The sequence below is a fragment of the Mobula birostris genome, chromosome 7 (assembly GCF_030028105.1).
Source record: "Mobula birostris isolate sMobBir1 chromosome 7, sMobBir1.hap1, whole genome shotgun sequence".
In the NCBI taxonomy this organism is placed as follows: Eukaryota; Metazoa; Chordata; class Chondrichthyes; order Myliobatiformes; family Myliobatidae; genus Mobula; species Mobula birostris.
The window spans coordinates 74,447,276-74,475,025 of NC_092376.1; the positions used below are offsets into that span (position 1 = coordinate 74,447,276).

The 27,750-nt window shown below is 41.6% G+C and overlaps 1 protein-coding gene across 4 annotated transcripts in view; it reads right to left on the minus strand.

The window, feature by feature from the left end:
- ccdc82 (coiled-coil domain containing 82) overlaps positions 1-27,750 on the minus strand; it is a 244,222-nt gene that overhangs the window by 147,805 nt on the left and 68,667 nt on the right. The window contains exon 8 of one of the 4 annotated variants that reach the window (XM_072263428.1): positions 6,643-7,101. The exons of 1 other annotated variant lie outside the window; for it this stretch is intronic. In XM_072263428.1, the coding sequence (XP_072119529.1) occupies positions 7,087-7,101 (15 nt within the window). In that variant the 3' untranslated portion in view covers positions 6,643-7,086. Of the gene's footprint in view, positions 1-6,642; positions 7,102-12,932; positions 18,335-22,560; positions 22,601-27,750 lie in introns of those variants that run through there. 2 more of the 4 variants (XM_072263425.1, XM_072263427.1) reach the window with 2 other exon arrangements.

A 27,750-nucleotide genomic window follows, 5' to 3' on the forward strand; every position in this document is an offset into this window, starting at 1 on the left:
ACCGCTATCAACCTGGTGCCAAAGAAAAATAAGGTAATGTGCCTTGGTGACTATTGCTCAGTGGCTCTGACTTCATCATCATGTGGTTCTGCGTAAGGTTGGTCATCGAGCAATCACCAGGTAGCCTTAAGCTACTGCAACTTGCCTACCGCTGAAACATGTCTTTGGTGGAAGCCATCTGTGAAACATCTGAATAACAAAAACACTGGTGTCAGGCTCCTATTTATTGACCATAGCTCTGCCTTCATTACTATCATTCCAAACAAACTCATTTCTAACCTCCTAGACTTAAGACTCAGCACCTAGAGACCACAGTCAGTATGGATATGGCAGAAACATGTCTAACATGATTAGCCTCAGCAGTCACGAGCGTATAGGGAAGAAGGTAAGGGGCTTCAGATGCAGCCGTGCAGGGCTGCATCTATAGCACCTTAATTTATTCCCTATATTCATAACTGTGTGGCCATATTGTGCTCTAACTCCAGATACAAGATTGCAGATAACACCACTGTAATGGATGGGATCTCAAATAATGACAAATGGAGTACAGGAAGGAGATAGGCAGTCTTGTGACATGGTGTTAAGACAACATCAAAGGAGCAGGCCATTGGTACCAGGAACTGGAATGGTGTACATACTGCTCTCTGTATCAATAGTGTTGAGATGGAGGTAGTTGACAGCTGTAAGCATCATCAGCAATTTGCCAGTCACATAGATTTTATAGCCAAGAAAGCACACCAGCAGTTTACCTTCCTTGGAAGGCTTGCCCCCAATGACAATCACCAATTTTCACAAATACACCATAGAAAGCATCTTATCACAATGCAATGCAGCTTAGTAAAGCAATTGAAATTGCAGAGACTTGTGGACACAGCTTTGTCTATCATGAAAACCAATGGAACCTCCCCTCCACTAACCCTGTCCACACTTCCCAGTACCTCAGGAAAACAGCCAATGTAAACACATTGATCATTCCCTCAAATTTGCCTCCCATCAGATGGAAGTTAGAAAGGTTTGAAAATGCACCACCAGGCTGGAGGATGGGTTGTATCCCACTGTCCTACAATCCCTGCATGGACCCTCTCACATGATAAAGATGAACGCTCAATCTGCCTAGTCATGACCTTGCCTTTTATTTGTTCACCTCCACTGCATTTTTTCTGTATCTGTAACAAAATATTCTGCTCTTTTTTTTTCCCTTTTGTATCACCTAGGCAATAGACAATAGACAATAGGTGCAAGAGTAGGCCATTTGGCCCTTCGAGCCAGCACCACCATTCACTGTGATTATGGCTGATCATCCACAATCAGTATCCAGTTCCTGCCTTATACCCATAACCTTTGATTCTGCTATCTTTAAGAGCTCTATCCATCTCTTTCTTGAAAGCATCCAGAGACTTGGCCTCCACTGCCTTCTGGGGCAGAGCATTCCACATATCCACCACTCTCTGGGTGAAAAGGTTTTTCCTCAACTCCGTTCTAAATGGCCTACCCCTTATTCTTAAACTGTGGCCTCTGGTTCTGGACTCACCCATCAGTGGGAACATGCTTCATGCCTCCAGCGTGTCCAATCCCTTAATAATCTTATATGTTTCAATCAGGTCCCCTGTCATCCTTCTAAATTCCAGTGTATACAAGCCCAGTTGTTCCAATCTTTCCACATATGACAGTCCCGCCATCCTGGGAATTAACCTTGTGAACCTACGCTGCACTCCCTCAATAGCAAGAATGTTCTTCCTCAAATTTGGAGACCAAAACTGCACCACAATACTCCAGCTGTGGTCTCACCAGGGCTCTGTACAGCTGCAGAAGGACCTCTTTGCTCCTATACTCAATTCTCCTTGTTATGAAGGCCAGCATGCCATTAGCTTTCTTCACTTCCTGCTGTACCTGCATGCTTTCTTTCAGTGACTGACGTACAAAAACACCTAGATCTTGTTGTACTTCCCCTTTTCCTAACTTGACTCCATTTAGATAATAATTTGCCTTCCTGTTCTTACCACCAAAGTGGATAACCTCACATTTATCCACATTAAACTGCATCTGCCATGCATCCGCCCATTCACTCAGCCTGTCCAAGTCACCCTGCATTCTCATAACATCCTCCTCACATTTCACACTGCCACCCAGCTTTGTGCCATCTGCAAATTTGCTAATGTTACTTTTAATCCATCTAAATCATTAATGTATATTGTAAACAGCTGCGGTCCCAGCACCGAGCCTTGTGGTACCCCACTGCTCACCTCCTGTCATTCCGAAAGGGTCCCGTTAATCGTTACTCTTTGTTTCCTCTCAGCCAGCCAATTTTCAATCCATGTCAGTACTCTGCCCCCAATATCGTGTGCTCTAATTTTGCCCACTAATCTCCTATGTGGGACTTTATCAAAGGCTTTCTGAAAGTCCAGGTACACTACATCCACTGGCTCTCCCTTGTCCATTTCATAGTTACATCCTCAAAAAATTCCAATAGATTAGTCAAGCACAATTTCCCCTTTGTATATCCATGCTGACTCGGACCAATCCTGTTACTACTATCCAGATGTGCCACAATTTCATCTTTTATAATTGACTCCAGCATCTTCTCCACCACTGATGTCAGGCTAACCAGTCTATAATTCCCTGTTTTCTCACTCCCTCCTTTCTTGAAAAGTGGGACAAGATTAGCCACCCTCCAATCCACAGGAACTGATCCTGAATCTATAGAACATTGGAAAATGATTACCAATGCGTCCACGATTTCTAAAGCCACCTCCTTAAGTACCCTGAGATGCAGACCCATCAGGTCCCGGGGACTTACCAGCCTTCAGACCCAATAGTCTATCCAACACCATTTCCTGCCTAATAGAAATTTCCTTCAGATGTATTTATATATGAAATGACATGTCTGGATGACATGCAAATAAAATCTTCTCACTGTGTTGCAGTACATGTGACTCTAATAAGCCAATTACCAAGTGTAGGAACTGGCAAAAAGAGTCAAAGAGAATAGTTAATTTTCCCTTTGATGAAACAGGTCTGTTAGGACAAACCTGTAAACTGGGTTTCAATGGCGTAAGTCATTCTGAAGCATGTCTGTATCACTCTAATGGCACACATTAGAGTGGATGTCTCCAGGACCTGATGGGATCTATCCTAGGGCCTGGTGGAAGTAGATTAGCAGTACCCACTAGAGGAATAAACAAGATTCACTAATCAAGAGAGATTTTAAAGTTATAGGAGCCTAAAGACCCAGTCTCAGTGATTTGGGAACAGATTAGTCCCCTCCACCATCTGATTTCTGAATGGTCCCTCAATGCATGAATGCTATTTTGTTATTTTTTTACACTGTTTTTGTCATTCATAGATGATTATGTCCTTGCTCTGTACTCCTGCCACAAAACAAGTTTTATGTTACAACACACAAAATGTTGGAGGAACTCAGCAGATGAGGCAGCATCTATGAAAGAGGGATAAAGTGTCCATCTTTCAGGCTGAGATATGTCAGTGATAATAAATTTGATTCTGATTCTGAAATAGTAAGAGTTCAGAGTCATCTTGGCCCTGTAAGATTCCTAGCAAGTTTATGGGACCTTGGTTAACAAAAGGATTTTGAAGGTTTGAGCTGTGATAAGAAGGGAGCCCTTGTCAAGTATAAGAAATTGATAGTGAACAAAGCTTTTGGCTTTATAAGGAATGTAGGAGAGTGTAAGAAAGATTCAGGAGGGGAAAAAGGTCAAGGTTCAAGTTTATTTCTCACAGTGGTGTCTGAAAAGAGGACGCTGTCTAAGTTGCATGCCATCTTGGTCAAAGTCTCCCATCCACTACATAATGTACTGGGTGGGCACAGGACTACATTCAGCCAGAGACTCATTCCTCCGAGATGCAGCACAGAGCGTCATAGGAAGTCATTCCTGCCTATGGCCATCAAACTTTACAACTCCTCCCTTGGAGGGTCAGACACCCTGAGCAGATAGGCTGGTCCTGGACTTATTCCATAATTTACTGGCATAATTTACATATTACTATTTAAATATTTATGGTTCTATTACTATTTATTATTTATGGTACAACTGTAACGAAAACCAATTTCCCCCGGGATCAATAAAGTATGACTATGACTATGACCATGACTATTTGACATTTCACTACGGAAAAGGATCTTGGCAATTGTAGGGATGACTAGCAGCGGACTGAAAAGCTTGAGCATGTAGGAAGAGGATGTGCTGGAATGGCTAACACAAGAGGGCACAGTTTTAAGGTGCTTGGAAGTAGGTATAGAGGAGATGTCAGGGGTAAGTTTTACCCATTTAACCATGACCAGAAGGAGCTGAATCAATTTTTTGCTAACATAAAATTGCCTAAATTATCCCCACAACAAGCTGAGTCCTTGGATGCTCCAATTACTCAAGATGAGGTCAGACGGGCTATTGAGGCTATGGAAATGGAGAAATCTCCAGGTATGGATGGCTTAATATTCCCAGTTGAATATTATAAGAAATATCTGGACATATTGGCTCCTCTTCTAACACAAATCTATTCAGAAGCATTTAATTTGGCATCTTCACCTAATACATTTAATGAAGCTTTAATATCGTTGATCCAAAAAAAAGTCAGGGATGTAATAGATCCTTCCAATTATAGGCCTATAAGCTTAATTAATGTGGACTGTAAGATACTGACTAAAATACTGGCTTCACGATTAGAGAAAGTATTGCCATCTATAATTAATACTGACCAGGTTGGCTTCATTAAAGGTAGATCCCCAACTGACAATTTAAGGAAATTACTGCACTTAACACGGCTGAACTCCTTAAGTAGTGTCCCAGTTACTGCCATCTCCCTGGACACCGAAAAGGCCTTTGACAGGGTTGAGTGGAGATTTTTAACCACAGCCTTGTCATTCTTTAAATCATGGATTAGAATCTTGTATAAAAACCCAAAGGCTGCAGTTATTTCAAATCCCCATTTTTCAACATTTCAAGAGGTACATGCCAAGGCTGCCCCCTCTCCCCACTGTTATTTACGATTTGTTTGGAACCATTGGCAATCATGATTAGAGCAAATCCAAATACTAGAGGGGTGAAGGGAGGCGGAAAGGAGCATCAGCAGATGTTATATGCTGATGATATTTTATTACTGATTAGTGACCCTCCTAATTCCTTACCCCCACTAATGAAAACAATTCAATTATATTCAGAGGTATCTGGTTATAAAATCAACTGCAATAAATCTGAGGCTATGCCAATGTCAAAATTGAGTTACTCAAATCAGTATCTCAGTTTAATTTCAGATGGGTGCCAGTTGGAATGAAGTACCTAGGGGTCAATCTCAGTCAGAATTTTGGTGAAATAATTACTTTAAATTATGATCCATTATTGAGTAGGATAAGAAATAATCTGGATAAATGGGGGGGGCATTGAGACTGTCACTCTGGGGTAAAGTTAGTGTAGTTAAAATGGTCATAGCACCTCAGTTTAACTATCTTTCAATGATGCTTCCTTTAAATATATCAGATTTGATCTACAAGCAATACAACAAAATTATCAGTGATTTTCTATGGGATAAGAAGAAGCCCAGAATTAAAATGAGTAAGATGTCTATATCCAGGGACATGGGTGGGCTCAGTCTACCAGACGTCAGGGCATGTAAATTATCCTTTGAAATGACCAAATTAGCTAAACGTTGGGACAGAGCTGATGTTGATTTTGATTGAGTAATTACAGAACGGAGCTTGGCTGCACCACATTCTCCCCTTAACATCCTCTCACAACATGTGGAAAGCAAGACTAATCTAAATCCTATACTATTTCACTCAAGGAGTGTGTGGAGTACAATTCATAAAGCCTGTAGAATGTCACATTTAAACCAGTTATACTCCTTGCTCTGGAATAACCCTGAGGTATGCATTGGGAAAAGAATGGTGTACTGGAAAGAATGGTGTACTGGAAAGAATGGAAGATTAAAGGTGTAAATACAGTAGGTGATCTCTATGAGAATGGGATTTTTATGTCATATGTGGATTTGCAGGGGAAATATAACTTTGTAGATAAAGGGAATTTTTGGAAGTATTTACAAATAAGACATTGCATTAGTAGCATATTCAAGAACGGTGACCCACCAAGTAACCCCTTAACTGAATACTTTACATTACCACAGGAAGCTCATAAAGCATCAGTGTTTTATAAAATGTTCAAGCACTCTGTGGGTGAACCGTGTAACGGTCTCAAAGCAGCATGGCAGAAGGATCTTGGAAGTGATATTGAAGATAATGAGTGGTCAAATACTTTATCAAATGTGGGTAGACATATTAGGTAAGTGAGAGGGAAATTTATTCAGTATAAGATAGTACACAGATATTATTGGACACCAACTAGACTCTATGAAATGGGGATTGTTGATAATAATTTATGCTGGAAATGTAAAAATGAGGTGGGCACATATTTTCACATGACTTGGGAGTGTTCCATGGTTCGTCCATCTTAGTGTAAAGTTCTTGATTTGTTGGGGAATTGGTCGGGTTCCACACTGCCCTTGTGCCCACAGCTTTATCTCTTGAGTGATAGGACAATGATACTTAATGTAAACTATGACAAGTTCATTATTTTAAAGGTGGGTCTCATCACAGTTGCAAGGATTATATTGCAAAACTGGAAAAAACCCAGATGTCCCACTGTGAAGGAATGGACTGAGGAAATGATTAAGATTTCATCATATGAACACATGTTGGGAAGAACTCGCTGTCGTGGCTATCCCTTGAGGTCGAGGATGATGGACTTCATTCTGTTGATCTACTTATGGGCTCTCAAGTGGCTTATGAGTCCAATCTTGGCTTTGAAATTTCTTCCGCATTCAGGACAGGTAGTTCCAGATGGCAGATCGGGCTTTGGTTGTTGCTGCCTCTCTCTCTATTTTCTTCTCTTTTCTTCTAATTCTGCACATCTGTTGGCTTTGAAAGTTGCTGTTCCTTCTCAGATGATGGCTTGCCAGAGTTTCCTGTCCTTGGCATTGGTTTCCCAATTGCTGATGTCGATGTTACATTTCTTCATATTGGCTTTTAAGACGTCTTTGAATCTTTTCTGTTGTCTGCCTCTTTTACGTTTGCCTTCTTTAAGCTGGGAAGAACTAACAGTGAGGAAAAAGTGCAAGATGCGTGGGATCAATTTTGGTTGTATGTTAATTTAAACTTAAATTAGAACTTCTTTCTGTTTCTAAGTTTTACTTGTTTTCCTATCATGGGATGGCTGTGTAAATATGCTGTACTGATATGCTGTGCTGCTTTGTTAAATTAGAATAAATAATAATAAAAATCTGAACTACAAAAAAAAAGAAAGAAGACGCACTTTGTTAAAAATCTTCAGGTATTTCTATAGCCAGACACAAACATTATTGGGAGATTATACAATTTACATTAGAAAAGCTTCTGACATGTCCTGTGTAGGGCATGTGTTACACAGCAATGCCCATTCCTCCAACTGCGTTATGTTTTGTAACTTCAAAACATTAAAATAATTCAAAGAAAGACCCAAGAGTCTGAAAATACAGGTGTAACTTCGTTGTTACTTTAAGTGAGGCATGTGTGTATCATGTGGTCGTGTGATGATGTATGCAATTAACATATTTATACAAATAACTGATAATGAATTATTTAAATGAACAAGAATGCTTAATCAAACTATATATATATAGTACAAGATTACGCAAATATTATTGAAATATTAACTACATAACAATAAGAATGTTCATTTCTGTCAGCAATAGAGGAAAGATACCCAGTATGACCTTGGTTGCATAATTCATGCCAGGCAATTGTCGGCTGTTTGAGTTGAACTGTACCTGAGCCAATTTTCCAATGGTAACCAATCCACCTGGTAATACTTTCTCATGCATCAAAAATATCTTTGATTTAATCATTGAAGATACAAAAACATTTGCAGATAGGCTCAATTTCTAGGCAAAGATGTTTTAAAAATACATGCGGGCAAAGAGAATTACAAATGAAGTTGCTCACTGTGAGCCAAGTGGCATGTTTCAAAATGAACGCGTCTTCACAAAGGAAGGGACAATATCGGCAGTAGCATTAGAAATGTGTTTATGACAAACATTGAAGGAAAGGGAATGTTAATGGGTCAGGCATTATGGAAAGTGAATTGACAAAAACCACGATACCGTGAAGAACACAAACATGGAAAGAAATTGCAGAGGGTCTGAACATAGTATTTTGTTTTTGGCTACGACACTGGAAGTCTGCTAATGTGGTAACACTGTTTAAAAGGGAAGAAGGGGTTAGGGTTAATTATTAACATAAAGATCGATGGTAGGAAAACTATCATAAATTTTCTGAAAATCAGGATAAATCATCATTTTGGTTCATCAAATACAGCATAGGTTTATTAATGGAGATTATGTAGATGCTTGCAACACACAAAATGCTGGAGGAACTCAGCAGGCCAGGCAGCATCTACGGAAAAGAGTAAACTGCTGACGTTTCGGGCCAAGACTGGACAAAAAAAGAAGATGAGAAGTCAAAGTGAGGGGAGGGGAGGCAGAAACACTAGGTGATGGGTGAAACCGGGAGGGGGAGGGATGAAGGGGAGGGGTGAAGTAAAGAGCTGGGAAGTTGATTGGTGAAAGAGATACAAGGCTGGAGAAGGTGGAATCTGATAGGAGAAAACAGAAGGCCATGGAAAAAAGAAAAGGAGGGAGGAGCACCAAAGGGAGGCAATGGGAATGAGGGAATGATCCCTGCGGAAAGCAGAAAGTTGGGGGGGGGCGCGTTGGGGATGTGCTTGGTGGTGGGATCCCATTGGAGGTGGCAGAAGTTGCGGAGAATTATGTGCTGGATGCGGAGGCTGATGTGGTGGTTGCTGAGGACAAAAGGAACCCTATCCCTGGTGGGGTGGTGGGAGGATGGGGTGAGAGCAGATGTGCGTGAAATGGAAGAGATGCGGTTGAGGCCAGCGTTGGTGATGGAGGAAGGGAAGCTCCTTTCTTTAAAGAAGGAGGACGTCTCCCTATGTAACTCCCTTATCCATTCGTCCCTTCCAGCACTTATGTTTGCAAGCAGAACAACTGGTACATCTGCCTCTACACTTCATCACTCACTCCCATTCAGGGCCCCAAACAGTCCTTCCAGGTGAGGCGACACTTCACCTGTAAGTCCACTGGGGTCTTACACTGTGTCCGGTGCTCCCAGTGTGACATCCGGTATATCGGTGAGACCTGATGTATATTGGGAGACCGCTTCGCCGAGTGCCTATGCTCCGTCCGCCAGAGAAAGCGGGATCTCACAATGGTAACCCTTTTTAATTCCACTTCCCATTGCAATATGACTATCCATGGTCTCCTCTACTGTCGCGATAAGGCCACACTCAGGTTGGAGGCGCACCTTATATCCTGTTTGGGTAGCCTCCAACCTGATAGCATGAACATCGATTTTTCAAATTTTTTGAACTCCATCCCCTTCACAAGTCCCTACCTCCTATTCCCTCTCTCACGTTATCTCCTTGCCTGCCCATTGCTCCCTCTTTTCTTTTTCCTATGGCCTTTTGTCCTCTCCGATTAGATTCCCCTTCTCCAGCTCTGTATCTCGTTCAGCAGTCAACTTCTCAGCTCTTTACTTCACCCCTCCCCCTCCAGTTTCATCTTTCACCTTGTGTTTCTCCCTCCCCTCCCTCCACTTTCTTACTTTGACTTCTCATCTTCTTTTCTCCAGCCCTGATGAAGGGTCTCAGCCCAAAATGTCAACTGTACTCTTTTCCATAGATGCTGCCTGGCCTGCTGAGCTCTTCCAGCAATGTGTGTGTGTGTTGCTTGGATTTCTAGCATCTGCACATTTTTTTCTTGTATGTAAAATTTTTGGAGGAAACAATGACAGCAGAGCATATAATGAAGTCTGCATTGATTTTAGCAAGGAGATTGATAAATGTGCTACATTACAACTGATGAGGAAATAGAAATTCATCTGATCCCAAGGAAAGTGACAAATTGAATTCAAAATTGGTTCAGAAGCAGAAATGTGAAGTGCAATGGCTATTGGGATTGTTACTGTGATGAAATCTGTATGCTTCAGTGCAGTCTCCTGTTCTTTTGCGGTATATTTCATACAATTGAACTTAAGTATAGGAGTCATAATGAAGGAGTTTGGCACAACACTAAATTGACAGCATGGTTGAAAGACATTGTAGGATTCAGATAAATATGGGCTGATTTGGGGTTGTTTCTTTGTTTTGCTCATGTCACAAGAGGCTGTAGTAAACTGCTTCAGATGCTCAAATACAATCATTATACAATCTGGGACTCCTGACCTTGGAACTGAGTGGACAAAGCATCAGGTGCAGAAGTTTTACACTTCAAGTTTTAGGCAGCAGGCAAGGCTGGAGAGGAGCTTCACTTTCTGTCCATGTTTTATACACAGAAGGTATTTGAAAGCTATCAAAATTATTAAACTTGCTTTAAATAACTACTAACATTTTTTTTAAAACTTTAAAAAATTAATAAATAACTTACATTATTAAAATAAAGTAAAATATATAAGAAAACCAAGACCCTGCTTTTCTGTTTCCCGTCTCCAGGTTGTGAATTCCCTTACAAAACAATGGAGTTTCCATTCTAATGCCAGGTCTGTATGGGATGAGACTGTGATAGATTTCCCAGGTTAATGCTTCCAACGCTCTTCCGTTGGACTTCGTTTAAGAGCGCAATGTGCTTAATCGTGAGTGGTTGAAAACCGACACTTTTATTTGGAATCCCAAAGCCATTTTCATTTGCCCATTGGGTAGCTCAGGTGTGAAACCGTTCAATCTGACAAAATTTGAGGTAATGCACGCGGGGAGTCCAAGCTGACACAACAGAATAAATTGTCAGAAACTGGAGAAGAAAAGGGAATACATGTTGACGGTTTCCAGAGGTAGTTGAATACATAGAGGCGATTAAGAAGACAAAGGCTAAGAGTATAATACATAAGCAGGGAGGCCTTGTAGAACGGTATAATAAACTATTTATACCACAGCCAGAGCACTATGTACAGATGTGTTGCCACATTACAAAAACGACGTTAATTGAACCAGAACAGATGTAGAAGAGATTTACAGCGATGTTGCCAAGACTGTGAGTGATTGTTATGATGACAGATTGAATAGGCTGGGGCTATTTTTGTTGGATCATAGAATAAGTGAAGATTTAATCAAGTTGCATAATATTATCAAAGATCTTGACATTATCAATGGAAAAAGGTACTTATTTTTGCAAGTGGTTTAGAATCTAGGGGCATAAATTTAAGACAATTTGGAGTAGGATTAAAGAGGAGTTGTGGGAAAAGACGTTCACTCACAAAATGGTCAATCACTGGCATTCAGTACTGGCAAGGGTGGAGTTGGCAGAAATCCTCACCATATTTAAAATGTATCTGAATGAGAACTTGCAGGTCACAACTGACATGGGCTACAGACTGGGAGTATGCCAACGAGCATTTTTTGTTGGTCGGACTTGGATAGAGTGTAAGCTTGCCTTTCTCTCTGCCATAAGATTCTACTCGTTCTTCCCTAGTTTAATAAATGCTAGTACAATTAGAGACACTTGGAAAACCGATGGCTGTGATAGAAACTTCGTAATGTCATCGCAGAAACCTAGTACAAACTGGGCCCACTTCAGAATCCTTTTGCAACAACACTGATGTGTTCCTTTTAAGGCACAATTATGAGTCAATTTGTGGTTGTAATATATAATAATACTTTCACTGCAAATAACACCCAGCATTTATTTGGGTAATTTTCTTACAATCCTTGCACTAAAGCAACTAAGTTTCTTCACCTGTGAATCTTTTGGGGTCGTCTATTGTATGCAGCTTTCTCTACATTGGTGAGACCTGCCGTAAATCAGGGGATTACTTCGTTGTGCACTTCTGCTCCATCCACCACAAGCAAGACTGGCCAAACATTTTAATTCTGATTCCCATTCTCATTCCGACATGTCGGCCCACGGCCTCCTCTCATGCCAAGATGAGGCCACTCTCAGGGGGGAGGAGCAACATCTTACATTCCATCTGGGTAGTCTCCAACCTGATGGCACGAATATTGATTTCTCCTTCTGGTAAACAAATCCTCTGCCCCAGCCACCTTCCTCTATTCCCCACCCTGACCTTTTACATCCTTTCACCTGCCTATTACTTCCCCCGGGTTCCCCGCTCCTCTCCTATCGATTTCTTCTTCTCCAGCCCTTGACCTTTCCCACCGACCTGGCTTCACCGATCACCTTCCAGCTAGCCTCGTTCCCCTCCCTCCCAACTTTTTATTCTGGCATCTTCCTCCTTCCTCTTCAGTCCTGAAGAATTGTCTTGGCCCAAACTATTGACTGCTGAGTTCCTCCAGCGTTTGATGTGTATCGCTTTGGATTTCCAGCATCTGCAGATTTTTTCATATCTATTTATTTATTTAATATGATACAGTGCAGAATAGGCTCTTTTGGCCCTTCAAGCCACACCACCCAGCAAGCCTCCAATTTAAATCTAGCCTAATCACGGGTCAACTTTACAATAACCAATTAGCCTACTAACTGGTACATCCTTGGACTGTGGGAGGAAACACGAGCACCCAGAGGAAAACCATGCAGTCACGGGTAGAACATACAAACTCCTTACAGGCAGCGGTGGGATTTGAACCTATGTCACCTGTACTGCTAAACACTACACTACCATGCTGCCTTGATTCTTCATGCTCTTCTGCTGGTTTCCACCTGCAGTATAAACTGTAATAGTTGATTATAAAAGTTTGCTACTTTGATTTGGTCCAGTATTGTAGTCAAATATTTGTCACTAACATTATTGACAACTTTATCGCTCAGCAAGTCTTGCCACCTTAAAAGTATGAAACAAATTGTGAAGTGAATAACAAAAAATTAGACTTCATTTAAAAAGCAAAGCCCACACCAGACATAACTAATTTTGCAACTTTGTTCCTTCTCAATTTTTATTTTTACAGATTCTTGCTATCAGAAATGTTAAGTTACCATCATAAAGTTCACAGCCACTTATCTTACATTACATTACATAATTTCAGGAATCTTTCATTTATTTCTGTTGGAGAAATTTCTTCTTTCAAGTTATTAATTCTGAATGATATCAATGTTATGGGAGATAATTATAACGTTAATTCACTTATATGCTTACAGGAATGCAGAGGTGCTCTCAAATATAGAATGTTGAAGTATTATTTTACCTCTTCTTGCACAAAAATATCCATTTGCTTCACAGTATTAATATGTTCAGGTCAAGGTCCTGATAAGGTATAACCTTCATGAATACTGGAGCAGGTTTATGGAATCCAATGACTAGTTCCTGTTCTTATTCATTGTGTACTCATGTTCTTATCTTCTAATTGTACAGTATTGGAATATACCTTTTAATAATAATAATGAGACTTTGTAACAAAAATGCTCTACTCAAAATGCAGCAAATGCTTGGAAAAACCAAAGCTAATTAAAAATATGACAGTTCTAAAAAATCAATATGTACAAACATTACATTCCTTACTCATCATAAAAAGCTTGATTTAGGACTCAGAGAGTCAAAAGTAAATAGTATCATGCATTACCTGGTCATTAGTAAGTCCCTTCATTCAACAAAAGACTGAGCATTCCAGTAATAAACCTCACTGCTAATGCACATCATTCATTTTGTTTAATTGAATAGGAAAGGAACATTTTTTCAGATAGAGGTGAATGAGCAGGTACTAGGAAGATATCAGAAAATGCATTTGTTTAGAGAGAGAAATTTCCTTGTTTTGCGAGACTTTCACTTCATTCTCCACAATTATCCTTAACCCACCAATGTGAATTACTGCTTTCACAAGTACATGGTTTATTCCAAGTAGTGAGGAAGAGGTTATGGAAATCAAATTCTACGAGCAGACAGTCCAGAAACAGAAATAAGCTTCGCTATACAAGTTGTTTGAAACCAAGGAAGATGAATGTTAATCTACTAGTTCAGAAATGGTCACTTGTGTGTAAAGTTAATTAAACAGAGCAGAGAATCAAAATGGAACAGCTTCATATGGAGCTTGTCTCCAAAATGTTCCACAAGTTCATAGGGAAAATTGCAGAAGCTTGGGAAACAAATAGCCTATATACTTTAATTAAATTTGTTTGAAGGTGAGGCATCTAAATTGCAATGTTCAATAATTGAATTAATTTATATTTTTCAGTGTCCAAAGCAATTTATGCTAGTAAAGGTAAAAAAGTTATTAGTTTAGAAAGAAGTCAATAAATGGAGTAATGTACTCTTAATACGTGTAATGTGACACAAATATTTCAAAATGCACATTTAGATATTGTTAATTACTTCAGCAAGATAAAAATTACAAAAATAGGAATTTAAAGTGTTCTTTTGAGATTTTTAACACAAAAATGAATACTTTCCTTACAATAGTTTCATACACTAAATTGTTCTTTTTGAGTTCAGACTTTTTGATGTCATAGATATTCAAAATGCTCAACTCAGTAGCATAATTTTCCACTTCTACATTACACAAAATAGTCCTGACTACAAACTTCAGGAGGATACAGTCAGACTGCAGAAATATCCAGGAACATGGCAGATGAAATGAATGCAGAGAAATTTAGGTACGATAAAGGGATGCATTTTGCATTGTAATTCCTTGAGTCAGGCATGGGGTCATTAAACAATAATTGAACAGGTATACAGATCCATTCATTATTTCTCCTATAGCAAAGCTGACCATACTAGCCAAAGTTGGATCTAGGAAACATTTGTGCCTAATGATTTCCAAGTAGTGGCTAGTCTGAATGAAAGAATATCTCATAATATCACGTGATTAACACTCCAACATCACCAAATCTCCATACTAACTGGCGTCTTGGAGAGTATAATAGAGTACATATTACACACTGACCTAGGTTCAAACGTGACAACACTCAGAAAGCTTAATATCATTCAGGGCACAGCAGACCAACTGTTCAGCATCTCAGCCACTGACCTTAATATTCACCTCCTCCAAGAACAGTATATTTTGGGTCACTGCATACACTGTGGCAAAACATGAGGATTACCTCAACCTCAACACAACTTACCACCCTGCTACCTCAACCATTGGAAACACAACCCTCCATTCATCTTCAGCTCACACACACCAACTTGAATTGGAAAAGCAGTGATCCATTCTTTCACACGACAAAATCCTTGCATTCCCCACCGGAGGTGCATTGTGGGAGAACCATCTCCACAAGGGTCGCAGGGACAAAGGGAGATCACTGATCTCTCAGTGCAACTTGTTATAGACAACACATATTATCTGTCAGCTCATCCATATGTTATGTATGGATGAAAGAAATACTAATAATCTCATCCCCTTTAGTAATACTTACACCATTTCCTAACAGGACAAAACAATGACATTTCCAAATGCTTGTACGGGCTCTAGAGCCCAAGGGGAAGAAGATGATTGGTCCTCAGCATGTCTCATTTTTGACTGGGGTATTAACCAATACTGATTCCACAGCTCTTTTCATTAGAACAGTTGCTGGTTATGTTCCACACACCTAACCGAAGATCTGTGCTTCATGCAAACAATTTTTGATTGTTCACTACAGAGGTCACTATTTTAATCTTTGATGTATTCCTCAATAATTTCAAGATATTGGTATAAAATAATCTATAATTGGAGTAACCAGAAAGGTTTGTTAAATCAATATATGGATGGTCTAATGAGAGGAGAGTCTGTACTGGACCTGGTATTGGGTAATGTGCTTGGCCAGGTGACTGACCTTTCAGTGGGTGAGCAGTTAGGGAACAGTGACCACAACACCTTATCATTGATATGGTCCTTGGGGGGAAGAGTTTTAAATTGGAGTAGGGCAAATTACGAGGGCATGAGGCAGGAACTAAGAAGAGTTAATTGGGAACATTTTTTCTCTGGCAAGTCCACACCAGACATGGGGAGGGTAATCTGAAGATCAATTGCACAGAGTACAGGAAAGGTATGTTCCTGTTAGAAGGAAGGACAGGGATGGAAAGATAAAAGAACCTTAGATGTCTAGACAGGTGATGAATTTAGTCAGGAAGGAAAAAGGATAAGTATGTAAGGCTTGGGAAGGTAGGATCAAACGCAGCCCATGAGGAGTATAAAGAAGCCAGAAAACAAGTAAAGAAAGGAAATAGAAAGCCAGGAGGGGCCATGAAAAGTCCTTGGTAAGTAGGATTAAGGTGAATCCCAAGGCATTCTATACATACATCAGGAACAACAGGATAACTAGGGAGAGGGTGGGATCACTCAAAGATAAAGGGGAGCACATTTGCTTGGATGCGGAGAATGTGAGTGAGATATGAAATCAGTACTTTGCTTCAACAGAGTACAGTGCTGAGTGTATAAATATGTCAGGGTGTTTAGAGGTCAAGGAGGAGGAAGTGTTGGGCCTCCTAATGAGTTAAGGTGGAGATGTCCCCCAGCGTCTGAAGGGGTTTACCCCAGGTTATTGAAGGAGGCAAGAGACAAGATTGCTGGGCCTTGACCAGTACCTCTGTGTCCTCTCTAGACACAGGGGAGGTCCTGGAAGACTGGCAAGTGGCTAATGTTGCACCTCTATTTAAGAAGTGAACAAGAGAAATCCCTGAGAACTATAGACCAGTAAGACTCATGTCAGTTGTACAAAAATTGCTGGAGAAAATTCTTAGGGATAACATATATAAGCATTTGGAAACCCATGGCCTAATCAGCATGGCTCGGTGTGGGGCAGGTCATGTCTTACCAACTTGCTTGTGTTTTTTGGCAAGGTGATGAGAGAGATTGATGAGGGTAGGGCAGTGGACGTTGTCTACATGGATTTTAATAAGGCATTTGACAAAGTCCCTCATGGGAGGCTAATCCAGAAGATTAAGGTGCATGGGGTCCCTGATGAATTGGCTGTTTGGATTCAGAACTGGCTTGCTCATAGAAGACAGAGGGTGGTAGTCGAAGGGACTTATTTGAGCAGGAGGTCTGTAATCATTGGTGTTCCGCAGAGCTCTGTGCTGGGATCTCTGCTGTTTGTAATGAAAATGTAGATGGGTGGGCAAGTAAGTGTGCAGATGATACCAAGATTGGTGGAGCTGTGGATAGTGTAGAAGACTAACAAAAAAAATCCAGCATGATATAGGTCAGTTGCAGATATGGGGAGAGAAATGGCAGATGGAGTTTAAACCAGACCAATGTGAGGCGTTGCTCCTTGGTATTGGTAGAGCAAATGCAGAGACAGTACACTGTTAAGAGCAAGATCCTTAATAGTGTTGCTGAGCAGAGAGATCTTAGGATCCAAGTTCATAGCTCCTTGAAAGTTGCTACACAGGTTGATAAAGTGGTTAAGAGGACTTATGGAATGCTTGCCGTCGAGGCAATGAGTTCAAAAGTCAAGAGGTTATGTTGCAATTTTATAAAACTCTAGTTAGGCCAATCTGGAGAATTGCACACAGTTCTGGTCACCCCACTACTGGAAGGATGTTGAGGCTTTGGAGAGGGTGCAGAAGAGGTTCGTCAGGATACTGCCTGGTTTAGAGGGCATATGCTATCACAACTTGGGTTGTTTTATGTGGAGCACCAGAGGCTGAGGGGAGATCGGATAGAGGTTTACAAGATTTTGAGAGACCTAGATAGAGTAGACAGAGAGTATTTGTTTCCAAGGGTTGAAATGTCTAATGCCAGAGGACATGTATTGAATGTGAAAGGACAGTAGGTTCAAGGGGGATGTGAGGAGTAAGATTTTTACTCAGAGAGTGGCGGAATGTGCTGGCTGGTATGGTGGTTTAGGTAAATATATTAAAGGTTTTTAAGAGACGTTTGGATAGGCACATGGATGTAAGGAAGATGAAGGGATATGGACATGGTGTAGGTAGGAGGGATTAGTTTTTGATTTGCTTTTTAGCTGGTTCAGCACAACACTGTGGGCCGAACAGCCTGTTCCTGTGCTATACTGTTCTTTGTATACCACAGACAATTTCCTTCAACTATTTCTTTTGAATACTCAAGATTAAACTAGTCAAAGGTCTATATTTTCACATTAGAAAGGAGACACAAATCTGCATTACATTACAAAAACAGGCAGGTTAGAAACACTGTTGAGAGGTTTCCTGATTCATAATAAACTGGTGGTGAAGTTATGTCCCGTAGATGACCTTTAAATTGGCCAATTGCTTTTAGCATAGTGATGAAGCAGCATGTGGCACAGATTGTTCCAAAATCCATAACAGAGAGGGAAGGTGAGTGCTAGAAAATACAAATAATATCCTTTCTGTTTTTTTCCTTCTGCCTTATTCCAGATTTTCTTCACGGAAGCAGTCGGCATCGTTGAGAACTGTTTCAAAATGCCTATATCGCTGTCGAGCAAGGAAGAAAAACAAAGCTATGTTAAAACCAACTTTATATTCAACGTAGGGGAAAAGTACAACTAATAAGGCACATCACTGCACACTTGCCCTAGATAGCTTCAAACAACTAAACAAGTAACTGGGCTGAGAACCAATGGTGCAATCACTGTATTAGGTTACCACCTGCTAGCACAGCCACAGGTTGCTAGTCAAAAAAGACGTGTTAGTAACTTAAAGAAATAGAACCAATTACGTAGCTCTGGGTAAAATGGTCTGTGTCTATTTAATAATATTATAGGGCTTGAGGAGAGCCCAGAACACTTTAGTCATTGCCCAAATTCAGCATAATACTTAACTGGTAAGGTCACAAAGGTGACTGCTTACTTCAATGTTCCTCAACACGACAAAAGCCAGAACTCAAATGGTACAGAATGGGCAAGGCAGTGGAGAAAACAAGTTGAAAGCAGTACAAATGACGTAATATTGCAGAACTCATCCCCTTGTTAACACTAAATTAACCAGCTGAAAAAGACATTTCATTTGTTGAAGGACAGATAAAGACAAGCTTCTATACTTCCACCCCATAAGCAAATAAAAAAATGAAAATCTCATATTCTTAGAAAAGCTGTTAAGAAATATTCAAAATAGATTTGGATGATTGGTTGCAGATTTCTCTTCTTTCCCTGATACCTGGTCCCACCCTGACGTATTTCCTGATATAGCCGGCAGGTGGTGTAGTGGCATCTGCACTGGATTTTGAGGCGAGTGGTCCTGGGTTCGATCCCGCCGTCTCCTTGCAGGCTTTCCATCTGCGCTGGGTTGAGCGTCAAGCTAGCAACTCAACCCTCATAAAAAAGACAAAATTGCTAAAGAAACGGGAAGTTTGCCGTCAATGCGCCACAAGGTGCAGAAAGGAACAACAACAAACACTGAAATTAGAAACTCACCTTATGGTCAGGTGTAAATCAAACTGGTAGGTAAAGCATCAAAATAATAAACACTTTGCAGGCACTGAAGTTCACTATAAAGATCAGGTGTCAGTGTGAACTAGCAGTTTTCTTTAGCTAAGAGCCCTTTGCTCTACAAGCTTCCCTGATAACTTGATAACAAAGCCCAAACCACACTGTCCAGAAAGAAACACACATCAAAGTTGCTGGTGAACGCAGCTGGTCAGGCAGCATCTCTAGGAAGAGGTACAGTCGACGTTTCGGGCCGAGACCCTTCGTCAGGACTAACTGAAGAGATCCCCCTCCCACTTTCAAATCTCTTACTAGCTCTTCTTTCAGTTCAATTTCCTTCAGCACTTAAGCTAGTAAGAGGGAAAAAGATTGTCCGGGTTCCCGCTCATCATTATTGTTGTGCATGTAGGCACTAAATGGTTGGGCAGTACATCTGAGGATGGCTGGCACCCTGTATTCCACAAAACATATTGATGTTTTTGTTTAAGCTTCCAAATTAAATTATATAATAAATTAGACAAGTAGCTGTTGATGCTTCTCTTAAAACTACAAAGAATTCAGCACAACTTAAAACCAGATTACCCTGTGAGGCTGAGGGCATGCAGAAGGAAAACTTGCACTGGGATGGGGATACAACTGTTGATTCCAGAGTAACAGAACCGGAGGATCTTGGGAAGCTACGCTTTCAGTTTGCTGCCAAATCTGCACTCCCAAACTGCTCCACGGTTTTCTGGGTCATTCAACTCAGGCCATGTGGGAGTCGTGGTGTAAATGATTCAGTGACCCATGCAATGAGGCTGATTGTACAGAACATAACAAAAGGAAATGTCTACATTTATTTACAAGGGAAATTTATTAATCACGAGGTAGAATAAAATAGCAGTTCATTAATACAGTTTACAATAGATTGCCCTATCCCAGCTTCTAATTAAGTAATGAGCTGTCTGATTTTATCTAATCTAAAAGGAAGAGACACAGGGACATACATGTAGAAAAAAAAATGGTGTCAACTTTCATCAGAACTTACAAAAACGAGAGATAGGTGTCAGGCCTGCACAGGCAGTCTCTTCCAAGCCAAAAAGAGTCACCTGTCACTCGTTTCCAACTCATCACCTGCAGCCCATTTAAACCCAGCTCTTATCCACAGTCCTTGGTCACCCACTGAACCAGCTGCTCCTAGCCTTCAGAAACCTTGTTGCCGGTGGTGTTTGTATAAGTTCTCCCTTGCTTTGTGGCTCCTCATGACTTGTTATTTTCACAGTCTATTATTAAAGTTATCGCTCACTGCTAAATCATCCCCATCGCTCTGTTTTTGGGTTAAGCCTCTTCTACATTTCCTGACAGGTGTGAACTAAAGGTTGATCCAGCAGAGTCTGTTTGCCTAAAGGAAGTCATCCACTGACACAAGTACACCACCCAGAAGCAGCTGTAAACCCCTGACCATCCACTTGCCACTCTCCATCTTGTTACAACGACCCCGTGCCAGTCACCCTCCTCTCTCGGGGTCCCAGATTCTGTTTCCCCAATGCTTCGACTGATTCCCATAACGTCCTGTCTCACTGCACTTTAAATTTTGAGTTCCAGCCATCTCTGTATTTTACAGACAAGGATGCCTTCATCATATCTCTCTTGACTGCGCAAGCGCTGAGTTGGGCTGCCACTAAGTGGGACAATAAAGTCACTATTTGCAATAAATAAGAGGAGTTCATCACTGAGTTGTGGGGTTTCGATCATCTGGGGGGTAGCAGATCAGATACTTCATCCATGTCTAGGCTCAAGCTTGGTACAGGACACACCGTGGAACTCAGGACCCTCGTGGAGGAGTGTGGCTGGAACGCAGAAGCGATGCTGGCCCATTACTATCACCGTCTCTTGGAGAGCTTAAAAGATGAGCTGTCTACTTGGGAGAAGCCCACTGACCTTAAAGACCTCATTACTCTGGCCCTTGGTATTGACAAGCATCTTATGCAGCAACCCTCCAGATCACCATTTAGAACCCCAGTTCCACATCAGACTGTAGAACCCTCATCACCATCGCCCCCAGAACCCATTTAGTTAGAGAGAGCTCCCTTAACCCCCAAAGTGTGTGCGTCACTGGAGAAACAACTGGTGCACTTACTGCGGGGAAGCAAATCACCCACACATCAAATGCCCTCTGTGTCCGGGAAACAGCACCACCAGGTAGAGACGAGGGGCTTTCTATCTGGTCATCTCCCCCGACCCCTTGTCCAGCAACATGGCCAAACTCATTCTCTCAGTTCTCCTCTACATCCCCATGGCTCTACGCACACGGGAGGCTCTGGTGGGTTTAAGGGCAACAGACAATTTTCTGGACCGAACTCTGTGTATGTAGGTTGGACTCCTCACTGAGCCAATCTCTCACCCATTTAGCATCACGGCCATTGATGGAAGTCTCTTGAGGTGTAGGATGGTCAAAGCACACACACCGCCTGTGCACGTGAGCACTGGAGAGGTCTGCAAGTCCATCCAATTCCTCCTGATAGACCCATTCAACACTCCTCTCATCTTGGGTTAACCCTGCCTCTCCAGTCACGACCCTCACTTTGCTCAGTCACTACTGGATCGGGGCCCACCTGCTAGACCGCTTGCCTGCAACCTCAATTGACTTCACTCCAGAAATCCTTGGAGACAGAGGAAGCCCTTAATCTCACCGAACTCCCACAGGAATACCATGAGTTCGCCATCGCCTTCAGTAAAAGGGAAGCCAACATTCTGCTGCCTCACAGACCACACGCCTGTGCGACGGACCTCCTCCCAGGCGCATCCCCCCCAAGGTCACCTGTTTTCCCCCTCCCCTCCTAAAACCTGAGTCATGAATGACTATAATCGCCAAAGTACTACAGCACAGCTTCATTCCACCATCCCAGTCCCCAGCTGGTACAGGGTTCTTCTTTGTCAAAAAGAAAGATAGGAGTCTCTGTCCCTGCATTGACTACTGTTGACAAAATCACCATTAAGAACCGCTATCCTCTCCTTGATGGATAGTGTATTCAAAACCTTCTGTGGGTCCAGATCTTCACCAACTGGATCTGTGGAGTGCAAAAATCCTGATCTACATCTGCCAGGGGGATAAGAGTGGAAGACAGTGTTGATAACGCCCACTAGTCGCTACAAATACTTGGTGATGCCTTTTGGACTTTCCAATTATCCAGCCATTTTGCAAGCCTTCGTTAATGGGATTCTTCAAGTCATCCCACACAGGTATGTGTTCGTCGACCTGACAACATACTCACCTTCTCCAAGGGACCCCCAAGACCACGACTGTTCAGTCTTTCAGTATCTCCTCGAAAGCAAACTGTAATGCAAGTTAGAGAAATGCCAGTTCCACACCCCAATCATTTCCTTCATAAGCTATGTCCTTTTACCCTATGACATTAGAAGAGTCAACGGTGAAAGTCCTGTCCATCAGGGCCCTGGTTCGCCACTGCCAGAATACTTGGAAGAAGGGATGCAGGGCCTTCCTAACTGTCAACTATGCCTACTGCCACCAGGCCAATCGCCAGTGGTGCCCACTTGTGATCCACCCCTGCATACCAACTCCCCCAAACCTTTAACCCAGTCCGCTGGTCACTTCACACTTCATCAATCCAGTCACTTAACATCTCCAGCTGCCACCATCCCTAAGGATCTCACCTACCCTCTTTGTGTCCTGCCTCGAGGCCCTTGTCCACGGACCACTCAACCCACATGAGCCTGCACCTCCAAAACCTAGGAAGGTGGAAGGTGATCCAGTGTACATGGATCACTGGTTGATGGGATTCACGTTGTCAGGGACAGGGTGGGCAATACCTGGTTGCCTGTGAAGAGCACAGCCCTGAGGAGAGATCTTGAGTGCCGTCCAGTTTCATCTTGGATCCATTGCTCATTAAGGAGTTCCACCAGACTCACCTGGATTGTCCTGGGCCATTAGGTGCTGACTGTGGGTGGGTGTCGTCAGTCCTGCACAGGCAGGCACCTCCCAGTCTCCACCCAGCTAACAGGAGTCACGTGACACACATTTCCAACTTACCACCTGCAGCCTAAACACAGCTCTCATTCACTGTCCTTATTCACCTACTGAACTGACCAGCCTCAACCAGATGCTCCAAGTCTTCAGTTATCTTGTTGCCTGTGGTGTTTTGTATCTGTTTTCTCTCATTTTAAGGCCCCTTGTGGCTTGTTATTTTCAAAGTCTATCATTAAAGTTATTATTCATCATTGAATCGTCTCTACTGCTCAGCTTTAGTGTCAAACCCTCTCTAAATTTCCTTACAATGGATATATTTCAAAATGTGAAAAAAAGAGATGGAGGTGGTCAGGGCATGGGAGTAGGTCAGTGACGGTGAGGTAGATAGCAATGATTAAATGTTACAGGAGGTGAAAATGCAAGTTGGCCAAATTGTGGGGGAGGTATAAATGCAGATTGCATGAACCAAAACAATGTGGAACAAATGTGACAGAAACAGTGAAACTGGGAGAATGAAAACTGAATGAATATGATTATTCAAGACAGCTGTAAGAATTGTTGAGTTTGTGGTGAATACTGACTTGTTACACCCTATCCCGAAACAGAGCTACAACCAATAACAAAGGAAGAGTGTGATAAGAAATAAAAAATTGGGAGTAGGAAAAGGCTATCTCATCCTTTGAGTATGCTCTGCCATTCATCATGCCTGACCTACAGCCTTATGGAAACAAACGAGACTACAGATGCTGGAATCCAGAGCAACACACAGAAGGAACTAAGTGAGTCTGGTAGCAGGTATGAAGTGAATTAGAGAATTGATGCTTTCATCTCAACCTGAAACATTAATCGTCCAGCTCTCTCCATAGATTATACATGAGCCACTTCGTGCCTCCAGCACTTCATGTGGTGCTGCAGCCTTCGCTCCAAGAGATATCCCCATATCTCTTAATTCTTTTGATATCCAGAAACCTATTGGTCTTTGATTCGAATACATTACTAAGACTGCAAACCTTCCATGGTACATAATTCAAAAAAAATCATCACATTCTGAATGAATACATTGCCTCTCAGCTCAGTCATTATACCTTTTTACAATCGCTCCCCCCAATCAACCAGGTGCTCCAATACCTTTGTAGTTTTCTTTGCTTAGATTTAAGACCTTATTACTTACAAGCTCAATGCGAAAATTCTATCATATTATGATCACTCTTCTTTAAAGGCATCTTTAACTCAGGATTATTAATGAACTTGTTTTCATTGCAAGACACTATACCTAAAACAGATTATTAATATATTGACTAGAAAACCAACTTCAAACATTCCATAAATTCTTCCTGGATCTTACCACCACTAATTTGACTTGTCCAGTTTAAATGTGGATTTAAATACTTGATAGCATGACATTGTATTACAATGGTTACAGGCAGAGATAATTTCCTGATTTATCCTGTGACCAATATGACCAACTACAATATGGTCAATAAATAATTCCTACCACTTCTGCCTTTTCTGCTTCTCAACATTGTTCTGGATTATGATCTATTAGTTGAAGACCAATTCTCATTACTATTCTGTAGTATAGTAATGAGAATTACTCATTAGTTTGAGGTAGCAAGTGAGAGACTGACATCTTGCAGGGTGTGAGCCAGTAGAAAACTGCACATCTCGTCAGGAGTGAGTCATTGAAGGAGCAAGTGAGAGAGCAACTTCTTGTAGTGTGGGAGCCATTTGAAAACTGCACACCTCATTGGGACTGGGTTTTATTTAGACAATAAAAAGAAAACAGGAGCTGTGGCTCGATGACCTTCGGGTCATACGGGAGAATGAGGAGGTGATAGATAAGAGGTGCGGGGAAGTAGCCACCCCTAAGCTTCAGGAGGCAGGTACCTGTGTGACTGTCAGAAGAGGGGAAGGCAATAGGCAGACAGTGCAGAGTATTGACTGTTCCCCTCAATAATACTTACACCATTTTGGCTACTATTGGCAGGGAGACTGCGGAAGAACTTAACTGGGAGAAGCCGCAGCAAGCAGGTCTCTGGCACCGAGTCTTGCTCTGTGGCTCCAAAGGGAAGTGGGGCAAAGTGGAGTGCTGTGGTGATAAGGGATTCATTAGTTAGAGGAGCAGACAGGAGAGTCGGCGGGCGTGAAAGAGACACCTGGATGGTATGCTGCCTCCCAGATGCCAGGGTTAGGGATGTCTCAGCTTGGGTCCATAGTATTGTAAAGGGGGGAGAGCTGGAAGTTGTGGTACAGATTGGTACCAATGACGTTAATAGGAAATTGAAGAGGCCCTGAAGAGAGAATATAGGGAGTTAGGTAGAAAACTGTGAAACAGAACCTGAGTTGAAGCATAATATGGGACAAAATTAAAAAGGATAGTGAATACAGGACTGAAGGAGTTATATTTGAATGCATGCAATATATGGAATAAGGTAGAAGATCTTGTAGTGCAATTAGAAATTAGCAGGTATGAAGTAGGCATCACTGAGTTGTGGCTGAAAGAAAGTCAAAGTAGGGAGCTTAACATCCAAGGATACACATTGTATCAAAGAGACAGGCAGGTAGACGAGGGTGGGGGGCTCTGTTAGTTAAAAGGGCAATTGTATGATAGTAATGGGGGATTTCAAAATGCAGGTAGACTAGAGTAATCAGGCTGGTGCTGGATCCCAATAGAGGGAATTTCTATGATGCCTACGAAATGGCATTTTAGAGCAGATTATGGTTGAGCCCACTAGGGGAAAGGAAATTCTCCAATGGGAGTTGTGTAAAGAACCATATTCATTTAAGGAGTTTAAGGTAAATAACTCCTTAGGAGATAGTGATCATGATAACAGAGTTCACCTTGCAGTTTGAGGAAGAAGATAAAGTCAGATGCATCGCTATTACAGTGGAGTAAAGAGAATTACAGAGACATGAGAGGCAAGCTGCCAAAATTGATTGGAAAAGCACACTAGGAGGGATGATAGCAGAACAACAATTGCTGGAGTTTCTGGGGTCAATTCAGAAGGCAAAGGATAGATACATCCCAAAGATGAAGAAATATTCTAAAGGGAGATGAGGCAACCATGTCGGACAAAGGAAATCGAAGACAGCATCAAAGCAAAAAAGAGGGCATATAATATAGCAAAAAAAAAGTAGGAAATTAGAGAATTGGGAAGTTTTTAAAAATGAACAGAAGCCAACTAAAAAGCCATAAGGAGAGAAAAGATTAAATATGATGTTAAGCTAGCTATTAGTACAAAAGAGGATACCAATTTTTTTCAGATATATGTAGAGTGAAAGGTGAGAGTGGATATCTAATTGCTGGAAAATGACGCTGGAGTGGTAAAAATGGGGGACAAGGAAATGGTGGACGAACTTCATCAGTATTTTGTGTCAGTCTTCCCTATGGGAGGTATTAGCGGTATGCCAGAAATTTGAGGGAGCAGAAATAAGTGTTATTGCTATTACTAAGGAGATGGTGTTTGGGAAGTTGAAGGGTCTGAAGATAGATAAGTTACCTGGAACAAATGGACTACACTCACAGGGTTCTGAAAGAGGTAGCTGAAGAGATTCTGGAGGCACTTTCAATAATCACTAAATTCTGGAATGGTTCTGAAGGACTGGAAAATTGCAAATGTCACACCACTCTTTAAGAAAGGAGAGAGGCAGAAGAAAACAAATTAGAGATGTTGGGGTCCATTATTAAGGATAGGATTTCAGAGTACTTAGAAGCACTTGATAAAATAGGCCAAAGTCAGCATGGTTCCTTACGGGGAAATCTTACCTGACAAATCTGTTGGAATTCTTTGAGGAACTAGCAGGCAAAATAATGAAAGGAGACTCAGTGGATGTTGCTTACTGGGATTTTCAGAACTCTTCGGACAAGGTGCCACACGAGGCAGCTTAACAAGATAAGAGCCCATGATATTATAGGAAAGATACTATTATGAATAGAAGACTGGCTGACTGGCAGGAGGCAAAGTGTGTGAATAAAGGGGGCCTTTTCTGGTTGGCTGCCAGTGACTACTGGTGTGCGATGGGGATTGGTGTTGGGATCTCTTCTTTTCATGTTATATGTCAATGATTCGGATGAAGGAATTGATTGCTTTGTGGCCAGGTTTGCGGACGATATGAAGATAGGCAGAGGGGCAAGTAGTGCTGAGGAAGCAGGACTTACATTGTGCGAATGGGCAAAGAAGTGGCAGATGGAATACAGTGTAGAGAAGTGTACAGTCATGAACTTTGACAGAAGGAGTAAAGGCATAGACTACTTTCAAAATGGAGAGAAAATTAAAAAATGAGAGGTGTAAAGAGACTTGAGAGTCCTTGTGCAGGATTCCCCAAGGTCAACCTGCAGATTGAGAGTAGTTAAGGAAGGCAAATGCAATGTTAGCATTCATTTTGAGAGAACTAGAATATAAAAGCAGGGATGTAATGCTGAGGCTTTTATAAAGCATTGGTCAGACCGTACTAGGAGTACCATGAGCAGTTTTGGGCTCCTGATCTTAGTAAGGATG